Below are 13,009 nucleotides of genomic sequence, written 5' to 3'. Positions count from 1 at the left end.
CGAAAAGCAAATACAGTATACGATAAGGTACATGAATACAGTTGAAAAAGCTTATTGATCCCGCAGGGAAATTCTGTTGTCGTAGCAGCAACACAAGACAGATCAATTGTATACATCTACGCTTCAAAAATAAAATAATAATAATGACGATAAAAAATAATGAATGAAAGGGAGTAAATGGGTATAATGTACAGTACAGGCCAGGGATTAGAAATAATCTACCAAAAACCAAAGGATATTAGGGTCTTGCCTGGCCCTCTGCCGTATGGATTCTTCTTCGAAAGTGCTAAGAAAAGCAATGTAATCTATAGGGAAAGAAATCACCCACTTAATTTCTCATATAATTTGTGTGTGCTTTGCATTTGTTTATGACGGTGGGTGTATGGGTGGGTGGGTCGGTAGTACGGTAGGTTTCTGTAAGAACAGAATAGCCTGATTGTCTTAGAGCAGGACAGATAGGGACAGAACTTTAGAGTGGTCCTCTTTAATTTGTAAGAAAGACCATAATTCAGACTGTTATGCAATGGTGTTTTCAAAAATGTAAACTTGAAATAGTCAGCACCGACATGAATGCCTAATGTCTGGGTCTTAGCTGGTAGCGCAGTACTTCCATTGACTATATTCACATTCTGGCCATTTTGCACTTCCGTCATCGGGGTGTGTGAGAATTAGCATTCTCCTGTGTCTGTGGATTGTATCCATCTTATGTGCATCAAAGTGACATTTGGCAATGTGTGTGTGTGTGTGTGTGTGTGTGTGTGTGTGTGTGTGTGTGTGTGTGTGTGTGTGTGTGTGTGTGTGTGTGTGTGTGTGTGTGTGTGTGTGTGTGTGTGTGTGTGTGTGTGTGTGTGTGTGTGTGTGTGTGTGTGTGTGTGTGTGTGTGTGTGTGTAGGCTTCCCAGCGACAGCATATGGACCAGTGGCGGCGGCAGCAGTAGCAGCAGCGCGTGGCTCAGGTAGGGGGGCCCGTGGAAGAGGCGGCTACGTGGCGTACCCACAGAACGCAGGGCCAGGTAAACGCTCTGCTCACGTTCTGTGTGGCTGCCGCTCTCTGGCCAACTCTTGTGCTGCTCTGCTTTTGCTCTGACACATAGGCCTGTCCTCCAAGTTACACAAATGCACGGTCACATCCTCAGTGTTCATTTAACCTACCCTGTAAAATTCACTTTTAGAGTTAAATTAACACTCTGGATTATCTATCAATCATTCGTATCTATTTCTCACCTAAACACTCACAAGCATACTGTACTCTCCAGTAGCAGTCCAGTTTAGATTTGATCGATTTTTCCATTTACTGCATATGGTCAATTCAGGTACTTCTGCAGTGTTCTGTTCTATTTAGTGGTTCACTATCCTGTTGCTTCAGTCTTAATGTTCTAGCTCAAATAACTAATACTTCTTCATACCACAGATCTGGTTTTAAAGTGGGAAATAAGTACAGAACATATTTTACATCAGACACACAACAGTGTATCATCCAAGTATGCCAATTCAGCAAACACCCACTTCCATGTCATTTAACACAGCAGCGTTTAATTAGTGGAATAAGTGGAAGCATAACCGCATACATAAAGAAATTCTATCTACACATATTCGATGAGGAGCCCATAGCAATGATTTCCCACCAAACACTGGTGACGTTTCTTTTTTTCTTGAAGTTTCCCCTCTCTTGTACTCATCATTGATTTACTATCCAGCTTCATTAACAGAACTGGCTTTCTCTACCCTTACAACTGTAGATCATTCAATAACAGTGATTAACAACTCCAATGACAGCAGACAGGCTTTAGAGACGGCTGTCTGTCATAATCAGGCTTAATCAGGCAAGAGTACATTTGTTAGAGTAGTGTAGCTGTCAAGAATCAAGAGGGATTTATTTGCCGCTTACTCATACAGGTACAAGCAGCGAAATGTTTGGCGGACATATTCCACAGAGACTGTGCTACTGTAATACAATATAACAAGATGATAATAATAATAATAATAATAATAATGAAGATAATATAAAATAAAATAATTTGTAATAGTGGATGAGATAGAAATATAGTAAAGTACAGTTAGGACGGCAGTATGATAAACCTCTTAAGACAGATAGCCTACAATCTATTTTAGCAGCAGTGTGAAAATATGCAAGAGCAGAAGGTATTATAATTTATAATTTTGTAATTTAGCAGCAATGTCAAAAGTGCAAGTCAATCAGAAGGCATACACATATACATCAACACTTGTCTGTTCCACTTGTCTATGTACTGTACACACGTGCAAGTAACATTTGAGCGCAGCTCAGGATCTCACAGTTGCTTATGCGTTACTATGATCTTTCTGGTTCTTACAGCATGCCATCTAGCATAAGTAACTAGCGTGTTAGACTTTAGCTAAATCCCCTCTCCCAGTGATACTTGCAAAGTCTGTAGAAATCTACACACTCATGCGTACTATTGTATGCCATGGTTGCAATATACTCACACTGAATACACACACAGTTACAAGAACATAAGCACAAGGACACCTACACTATAGACACAGTTTACTTATGCACGCACGCACGCACGCACGCACGCACGCACGCACGCACGCACGCACGCACGCACGCACGCACGCACGCACGCACACACACACACACACACACTTACAGTACACACAGATAAGAAAGCAACATTCTCCTTTGAACAGCAATCAGCTTAACAGAGGGAGCACTGGAAGGTAATCAGATGCTCTTTTTCTTTCATCAGCCGGCTTGATTTTGCATCTTCAAAACAAACAATTTCCCCAAACCAACTGTGGCATTGAACATAGCACACAGGAACTTAAGCAGGAACTTAAGCATTATTGTCAGGACAAAAGAGATGCACACAGTAAGTGGAGGCTGTTATACAGTTCAATTAGCTTGGGAACTAATACGAACACACTATGAAGACATACCGATGGAGGTTTTAAAGCTGTAATCAGTGACCTCATGGGCCTGGAGGCACGTGGTATGGTTTTATTGTGTGTGGGATGTACATTGAGATCAAGATGGTTGTTGTCAGGGATGGCTTTTTCTAATGTAAAATTAGAGTCCAGCATTCACATCTAATAATTATCTGCTGGTTTCATTAGGGCTCAGGATTCCATTTTCAGCTTTCCTTTGTTCTTCTTATTTTCCTTTCTGTTTTGTTCAGTGTTGCATTTAATGTCTCTGGTTACTCCGTCACAATTTGCTCCTCTTATTTCTTATCTCATCTTGTTCTTCTGTCTCTATCTCTCTATGGCTCTCTCGCTCTCTCTTTCTCTCCTTGTCCTTTATTTCTCTCTATTAAATGCTCAAATGAGGTAGGCTCAACCCTCTGCTGTTCTAGTCCGGCCCTTCCTCACGTTATCCTGTTCTGTTGTTCACTGATGAAACACACAGCAAAGGAAAACTAACTTTACATTACAGCAAATGAAGTAAAACAGGAAATACAATTAACCAAAAGACCGGTACATGCTGCTATCCTACTGTAGGTCTCACGGTTAATGGTCACTGTGTTTTCCTTTTCGCTGACAAGAGAAGTGTTTACTTCATGTTAAACAGATCTCTCTTGTTCCGAATCATGTTTAAATACATTTACCCAACTATCTTGGTAGGAATCTGGTCATGTCAGGGAAGGGGGAGTGCTCTGCTCATTATGTCTCAATGTTTTGCATACAGTATGTGCAATTTATAAATGGGTGATAACATATTCTGTCCACCACGGCTTGCCAACGCGGATGGGGCACTCGTTCGCCTAGTGGCTACTCGCCTCGCTGCCTGCCTGCGTGTGCCTGCCTTTTTTTCAAGAGATTTAAAAAGTCATGCATGTTAAACCATTATTTTTTCTGTTAAAAAGTTAAACCAAACCAGCACTCCCCCTCCGGCCCACCCAGTCTTTTGCTAACCGCCTCAGAGCATTCTGATGGACGACTCCCTGGTCTGCTTGCTTTTTTGCTTTTCCCCCACATTTCCACAGTGTTTTCCTACATTTACATAAGTATATTCTTTATATGTGTATGTATATATATATATATATATATATATATATATATATATATATATATGTTTTTACTATCCAGCTTCATTAAGGATATATATATATATATATATATATATATATATATATATATATATATATATATATATATATATATATATATATATATATATATATATATATATATATATATATATATATGTGTATGTATATAATCATGTCCTATTGGTGCAAAATCTGCAAATAGAAATCATTACTCTGGTGATGACACAGCAGCATTGAAGCATCAGTCTTTTGTTTGCACTGATAAAAGGCTGTGATTGCATCTGTGTGCGCCACCACAACTTTGTTTTCCGTTTGCATATACTGTAGTGTGCTGTACATCTTCTCTATGAATTTAAAGTTGTCTGCGGTAGTGTGTATCTGTGTGCCCAGATACCAAATGTTACGCAACGGTTGGCTTAAAATTGCGGTTGTTAGGCGTTGTGTGTGACGTCAGAGCAGATTTCAATCAGTGTGACAGAGAGAGAGAGAGAGTGATGGAGGGAGGGAGAGAGAGGGATGGAGGGAGAGGGGTTGTGTGAGAGCTCCCATATACTTTACTGTATCTGTATGTGTGTATACCGTATATATTTTATACCACGCCTCTCTACTATTAGATTTGATAAAGGATTGCCTGTGTGTACAAGGCAATCAATTAATCTGACAGCTCCTAAACACTCATGTCCAGTTGTCCCAGAAGCAGCTCTGCAGTGCTTGGCAGTGAGGCCAGAAATGTACTGTACACATTCCTACTATGGATTTCCCTTAAGTCCAGGCTTTATTTATAGAGCACATTTTAAACGGTTGAACATTTTAAAAGTGCTGTACACATTAAAATCAAAGTGTCAACATAAACATTATGCATGAGCACCCACATAGCATTCTTTTTTTCTTCTTTTTTTTATGAAATAGATACAATAACCTCAAGTATGACCAAAAGCCATTGAAAAGAAGTGAGTCTTAGAGAATTAAAAGCCTCAATAGACTGGGCACTTCTAATGGTGAAGGGCAGGCTAATCCAGAGACAATTAGGGGCCGTAGCAGCAAAGGCACGATATCCCCTGGGGAGGGATTGGTCAAGGTCAAGGTAAACTTTATTGTCCACAAGGTAAATTTGCCTTGGGCTTCCACCCCTGCTACAGCCACCAAATACATACAAAGAACATACAGTACATACAATATACATAACAAGAGAGGGACACAACAGTACACAGGTGCACACATAGTGAGATTCATCTAGCCTTTTACAATCAGTCCTGTTTCATTGCTTCATTTAACAGTCATTGGGCACATTAGGGAGGGCAAAGTGTCCCTTTCACTGTCACACAGAGCAATGTCAACCTGTTACAGATGTGGCAGCCTGTTACAGATGTGGCAGAATGTTACAGATGTGGATAGCAGATGATCTCACTCAGGTTTCTGAGTGGCCCTTTTGCTGCCCTATAGACGAATCCACAGACGCGCTGCCTGTAGGCAGCCATAGCTGCGGTGTCAACGCTCCTACACCGCGACACCGCAGCAATGGCCGCCTACAGGCAGCTACAGGCAGCGCGTCTGTGGATTCGTCTATAGAGGGGCACTCATAGCTCACTCTTTACAGAAGGTTGGGGGAAAAGGATAAACATACAAGATGCAGTGTCCTGTTAACGTCCAAGCTCATCTCCAATGCCCCCACCCATGAGGTGTTAGGAATATAGGATACAAAATACAGGACATGTGCCTCTTTTCTGCACTCACCTCCCATTGGTTAGCTTTCTTCCACACTTACAGGAAATTGGGACTATGCTCTCATGTATCTATTTATTCATGACAATTATGTTGTTGTTTGTTTTTACCAGGTGCTCGAAGAGCGCCTGAGTCTAAGAATCGTCAGAGCAGAGGTCGACATATTACAGATTTGCATTAGACATATTTTCGACACATTTGCGTCATTGGCTGTCCTGGCTGTCCTTCACTCCTTGAAGCCAATGGCCACACGAATGGGGAGACGGCCCGCCCCCCACAGTAACAGCCCTCCGCTCTCCGCTCCCCTCATTCACACTGCAACAGTTGCAGAGCAGACAGTGCAAGTTGTACTGCAGCCTCAGGCTAACACAGTTAGCCTAAATGCTAGCGTGCTTCATTAGACCTAGTTTGGCTATTAAGTTATTATTTGGCCATGTTCCCACTGACTTCAATCTTCGCTATTGTTGGGAAGACCTGTGTGGTGTCTAAAAATGTTGCCACCACTTATATAAAAAGCATTATTAGCGTTTTGCGTCGCAAATTATGTTGCCAGGTTTGGCGAGAGAAATAAGCATTCCGAAAAACAAGTAATCAGGTCTATGAAAACAAACACACACACACACACACACACACACACACACACACACACACACACACACACACACACACACACAGCACCTGGTAGAATATGACTTCAAGTCATTTTCTTTCTTGTTTAACATTTTTTAAACAGGTACTCTCACTGAGACCTGTTGTCTCATTCTCAAGAGGGACCTGGTCAGACAGCAGCAGCAGCAGCAGCAATCCACACAAAGTTATAGACAGACAGGACATTCAGTATGAAGACAAAACAAATCACAAAATGCTAATTGTAAAAATGCATCAACGACAAAGGCCAGGCCTAGGCATTATAATTGACTCTGGGCTGACCCTGGGTTGCTCTCCAATAGTTAGGATGGGTCAAATTCGGAGGACCCATGGCCCATGGGGATCAATAAAGTAGAACTTCCCCCAAGAGATGATTGTAGGTCTCCACCAATATGTACGTCGGAAATCACTGAACAAGGGAAAAGGTGAATAGTAAAACATCTGAGGCCTGTGTGGGTGGGCTAGCCAATTCAAGAAGAAATCAACTGTTAAAATTCATTAGCTAAGCCTCTCTGAACACAAAATGGCACGACATTAAATATGTATTATTTTGAAATGTCTGTGCACTCTGAAAAGGGTGCTGTTAATTAGTCAGCCATTCATTCAGAAAAGATAATTTCAAATGCAAAGTGAAAGCTACGCTAGGCAACAATGCTAGTTTTTTTCTGCTTTCATTTATTTATTATTTATTTTCTAAATGACATTGGTGAGCATGGAGCGGCTAATTGTGGTGGCTTTTGTATTTCAAAGCATATTCAGAGAGGAACATGATATACAAAAATGTGCAACTGGTGGGCATAGAGTATGTTAATTTGTGATATTGTGCATGTTTATGAGTTTATAAATTGGGAGTCTCAGTTTAAATGATTAATGTTAACTGTAAAACCGACATCTAAACACCTTCACTCTCAAGGGGCAAAATGCTGGGTAATATTTTAGTACATGTTGAAAAAAGCAGTTTACAGTGATTTCCTTACCACAAGAACAGGGTAATTTACCTTACCTATTTGAACCCCAGCGTTCATATTTTGGGAGGAACGCGTTTGCCAAAAATAGCCGATCTACAAGCTCACAACAGCTCTCGCGTTGTGAGAGAGATTTGATGTAGATGGAAAAAAGCGCAGAGCCAACTCAAGTCTAGTTACTAAGTTACTGAGTTACAGTCCAGAGGGTTTAAGTGGTTAAAGAGAGCCACCTCGATGGCGGCAGTAAGTGATGGCGAGACCCGCCCCTTTCCGGCACTTAGCAGCAAACCCACAACTCAAGCCTTTGCTCGCTGGAGATGGAGGGAAGAAAAAGGCTTTGAGTAGGGAGGGGAGAAGTACCACTAGTGGTGGACATAGTTCTCAACTCCAGTACTTGTCTCAAAGTACTATAATATTACTGTGTGAAAGTGAAAGTTGCTCCATCAAAATTGTACTTGAGTTAAAGACTGGAGTACTTTTCAACATGCTTTTAAATACAAATTACAAAGTGCATTGAATTTTTTTTAAATCAATGCATTGGAGTAATGAAATCAATAATAGGGAAAATAGCAGATCTACAAGCTCACAACGCATCGCATCGTGATGCGTCGTGAGCATGTAGATCTGTTATTTTCACAATTTTTTAAATAGAGCTTAATGGGTTCATTCATAATGTACCTTTTTCCCTTCTGTTTGTAGTGGAGTAAAAAAGTTCAATATTTGTCTTTGAAATGTAGTGGAGTGAAAGTCATGTATCCGAAAATACAAATACTCAAGTATCGGGACACTCAGATACAGATACTCAAAAAACGTTACTAAAGTATTGTACAGTACTCAAGTAAATGTACTTTAGTTTCTGTCCACCACTGCTGGAGATGGAGGGAGGAAAAGGGTTTGAGTAGGAAGCGAGAGGGGATAATTATCAGTATAAATGAAGCCTGGTGACTGATATGCACTGCTGGGCCCCATCAGCTGGTCTCCTAGGCAACCTCAACGTGCTCATTTGTTTTGTAGATGAGTAATTACACCCAATTAGTGTCCGGTGGGGGAAAAAAAGAAGGTCCAGAGAAGGGTCCATTGTGCTGGTTAGATTGTCTGAATATTAACCCATTAAGACCGGGAAAGAGTCTCTTTTTAAGATTTATTTGGCGATAAAAAAAATAGCACATATGCAAGCTCATATATATATATATATATATATATAGCTTCTGTGGGTTCTACAAATGTCTTCTAAATCCTCAATTTTCTATATCAGTGGTTCTCAAACTTTTTCATGTCAAGGACCCCCCAAAATTATATGTATTTGGCCACAGACCCCCCCCCCCCCATCTCAAAATATGTTGTTCCAGGGACCCCCAGAAGGAAAGGTTTGAGTTACAATTGTTCCCTTTAAAAATACATATTCAAATATTTGCACAAAATGTTCAAGATTTACACTCGGTGCCGCGCTATGAGCTTGTATATCTGCTATTTATTTTTATAGCCAAAGTATAAAATAATGGATAAAGTGGGTTACACAGATGTGTTCCCGGTTTGAACGGGTTAATAACGGGGCGACGGTAGGATGCGCGGTGATCTGATCTATGATCAGCGATACGCATGCAGCTGTGGGCACAGGCTCGGTCTGCATAACAGATCAGATGAGTACTGATGAGAATCAATGGCTCTCCAGGGGTGTGCATGCATGCATGTACATATGAGTGAGCTTTACTCCTGTCCATGCTGCCTATACTATATCCAGTGAACAATGCCCAGTTCCTCTCCTCTCCTGTGCCTGTCAGTCAGCATGTGGTATAATTCCTGGTGGTTTTTGGAGGTTTGCCGGCAACATTTTGATAACAAATTTAAGAGCAAAATGTGTATGTGGTGCAGACTATTTAAGACAGGTCTGTACGTTTCAGATTCATACATTTACGCCATGCATTACTTAATGGCTATGCATTACTCAATTGTCTCCCATCAAATGTTACATAATGCTCTGCACATGTTTTACCAAGTTAGTATTGTATCCACAGGTGTTCTTCATTTGGATATAAAAGGCATTGCCACCATTCACCTCTTATTTCTGTATCTTGTTGGGCCTTGTCTTTGGTTTTCTACTGTATATTAAAATACAAGTTAAAGCTATTGCTTATTTCCTATATGGAACTGGGTAGTGGGCACAGAGTCAGACTGATCGAGTTAGCGATCAACGAGTACTCATTGAGGATTGTGTGTGTATGAGTTACTAGACTTTATGTATCAACATAACATCACTTTGTATCATTTGAAGAGATTGTAACCTCATGGGGCCTATAGTATGTCACCAAGCAGGATTAGTGGGTTATAGCTAGCTAACTGTGGGTTTAACGCTCTTTTTTAATTGCCTGTTATTTTTTCCCAACCGACTTCTGCCACAAACCATGCCTCCAGGACTACCCCACATAGTGACACAGATGTTTTGGTAATTTAATTGACTGATCTCAATGTCATGACCGAGACTGAAATAAGCTTAACACAAAGTCAAAACCCGAAGACAAGAACCAAGGATCTGGATCTGGATCAGTTCTCTATCGATCTCTATTTCATTTATAGATTTAGTACAACAAAAATTGTTTAACATAATAATAATGATATTTAGATTCTGATTGCACTTGAGCCCTGTGAGGTGCGGCAAGGAAGCTCCGCTGGATTTGAAGCCCAGGAAGTCATTATTTTAAGCCTGCAGTTCCCATTAATGGCCCAGCAGATGTCGCTATATGCAGGCTGCAGAAGCATTCACAAATTCACAAATTTGACTAAAAGTTGCATACCGATGTTCCTGGATGTTCCATTCTGGTCAAACAGGGTCAGGGTGCTGAAATTTTGCATGTTGGCCTACTTGACACGCTCTGCTAAACTAAATGGAACAGAGCCTTAATTAGTATCATTGGTAACACCTGTGAAGGAAGTAAGAAGTGGCCCAAGATCTTGCCAATTTGGCTGCGTGCATAGAGCCTATCGGCCGTGTTCGCAGGTGGGAAGCCGGCAAGGGAGGATGTTGTTTGTCAGTGCACTATTGACTCCTACCGGTTGAACGTTTTAATAGAGAGTAACACATGCGTCACTTTTCCACCAGGACACTGAAAATTCTGAAAATCTTTCAGAATTGTAAAAAAGAAAACTGAATATTTATTCTCATAAACACGGGACAGTGACCCTATTTGGGAATCACTGCGGTCTACACCGTACCCACATCAACTCTGGCCTTTAGAATCTACAGGAACCATGTAGTAGAGCTCTTCACGGGCCAAAAAAACAGACCCGATTCCTAATGGACCGTGAAATTTGGTCAGATTGTGAGCCGTTCCGAGATGTTTTTCAAACAACTATACCGAACCCGGTCGGACCTATGACAAATTGGTCCGATTCCGAGCCGTTCAGTTTTAGTATTTTTTTTACGGACCCGGTCCCTAAATGGACCCGTGAAATTTGTTCCGAGATCCGATTAGTTCCGAGACCCGTACAAACCCGACCCAGAATGTTGGATATTATAAAGGTAGGCTATGAGACTCAACGCTGCTAGTAGGCTATTATCTGTGATAGCAGAACATTGCACTGTCTGCCCAGTAGTGATTTTTCATAACCCGCCCTGCCCACCCCACACGGGAGCCCAACCCGCCCCAACCCGTCCCGCAAAATTGAATATAAATCAACGAGTCAACGACCCAGCCCGTCCCGCAACCCACCCAAAAAAACAACAACACACAAGCAATCCATTCAATTGCTTTCCATAGAGAGAGAGAGAGGGGGACAGAGGGAGGGAGAGAGAGAGAGAGAGGGTGTGCGTGCGAGAGAGAGAAGGTGTGTTTCGGTGGGGTTTTTTTCTTCCGTGGGTTGACCCGCTTCGCCCACCCCACATAATTGCGTCGTAATCTATAAGCCGTCTGCCCGCCCCACGGTTCAACCCGCGGGACCTGCGGGCTACGGGTCGGCCCGCACAGTGCTACTGCCCAATAAAATCCTCAGCGTGCATTTAACTCTGGGAGAGTGTAGACTACAAAATGAACTAGGCGGACACATTTTTACACGATCCTGTGTTCATAGATAACGGAATACATGATCGCACACTCCACCTGCACATTTTGATTCCATTGGTATGGTTTGATGCGCTCTGAGTCATGGACTGGTCTGTGCACTTTCCGCTCTCACTGAATTGACGTTGGCCTGCGCTGCTCAACTTTGTACTGCGGTGCTGTAATCTGACCCGAGGTCCGAGATGAAGAACCCGGAACCGACCCGGGTCTGAGTGATTTTTGTAAAATACGGTTCCGGACCCGTACGGGTCTAGGGTCCTCTCGGGTATTTTCGGAATCGGGGGACCCGTGAAGAGCTGTACCATGTAGTGTAGTTCAGGGGTTCTCAAACATTCAAATTTCAAGGACCCCGAGTTTGATACATTTTTTATCTCTGGGTCCTCAATCTACACTGTGAAGTCCTCAGTTTAGATTGTGGAGAGTGTACAAATGGAACCAAATGGAGCCGTAATGGTCCATTTGGTTCCATTTGTACACTTCTCCGCAAGCACCCCCGGGCCCCCTGGACCCCTCTTTGAGAACCACTGGTATACTGTAGTTCATTATTCAAGTGGAATTGGCATAATTACTAAATTGTGGAGAAAAATAATTCCTTTCCATGTGCTTTTCAGAGTTGATTTTATTGTGTGTGTTACTTAGGAGTACACAGAATGGTTATTTCTTGGGCTTTGCTCAGTATCTCAGGCATTATGTTAGGTATACGTGTGCAAATTATGAGAGGCCCGACATTTTTCATGCTCATAATTGATGAGTAGGTATTGTTGCTGTCGGGCAGAAACCTTGTCCAAAACATTACTTTTCAGGAAACGGAACAAATAACCTGTGTTCCAATGGATGCAATGTAGGTATTCTATAGTCACAAGCTCTTGTTAATACTTTTCATTGGTTAAACATTTATAAAACACACAGACAGACTTAACCACTTTTTAACCTGGCATCATTATTTTGAGCATTTTGGGAGTGGCCGTAACTGAGTGGGTAGAGAGGCTGTCTTGTAATCAGCACAAGTCATACGACGAGGCATAAAATAGGGCATTCATTCATGAAGGAAAAAATACATAAAAAGATGAAATATGGAGATACAAGGTTTCTGCCCGTCAGTGACGATATGGTGGCCCACGAGTAATGACATCACAGTGCTAAAAAGCATTGGCAGGGAAACATGTTGGGCCCTTCCTTTCACAGGTGGAATGGCTTTGAATGTCTGTTCGCCCCAAGACCCCAATAAAATAGAAGCACAGCATTAGTAATCTGCCATGGAAAAGTCAGTGTCGCCAAAATAAGCCTCTCCTGAGTAGATGAACTCCAGTATAAAGGTGTGCAACAGGCAACAAGTTCTTTTAATTGCACATTTTATGTGGCTGCTTGTCAGAGATTAAGAGGATAAGCAATAAATGTTGTCGCTTTCCTGAATGACGTTCTTTAAACTGTTGGTAATCCACCATCTGTGTGAAAAGAGGCGATCATTTTGAAGAGGACTGCTGGAGTGCTTAGAGCCATGCCATATGCCCGTCGTCAATAAACACTGATGTTTCTTTGTTATCTCACCTAGAAAAAATGCCACATACACCTCCAATATCTACTGC

The 13,009-nt window shown here is 41.8% G+C and overlaps 1 protein-coding gene across 7 annotated transcripts in view; it reads left to right on the top strand.

The window, feature by feature from the left end:
* LOC311057925 (RNA-binding protein Musashi homolog 2-like) overlaps positions 1-13,009 on the top strand; it is a 266,036-nt gene that overhangs the window by 239,917 nt on the left and 13,110 nt on the right. For 5 of the 7 annotated variants that reach the window (XM_084075126.1, XM_084075127.1, XM_084075128.1 and 2 more), the window contains one exon: positions 893-1,012. In XM_084075126.1, the coding sequence (XP_083931252.1) occupies positions 893-1,012 (120 nt within the window). The remainder of the gene's footprint in view (positions 1-892; positions 1,013-13,009) is intronic. The other 2 variants (XM_084075124.1, XM_084075125.1) reach the window with 1 other exon arrangement.

This window comes from Gymnoscopelus microlampas, assembly GCF_963454915.1.
Source record: "Gymnoscopelus microlampas genome assembly, chromosome: 12".
Taxonomy (NCBI): Eukaryota; Metazoa; Chordata; class Actinopteri; order Myctophiformes; family Myctophidae; genus Gymnoscopelus; species Gymnoscopelus microlampas.
The sequence above is the reverse complement of the archived record's forward strand: the minus strand, read 5'-3'. Positions and strand labels throughout refer to the sequence as shown.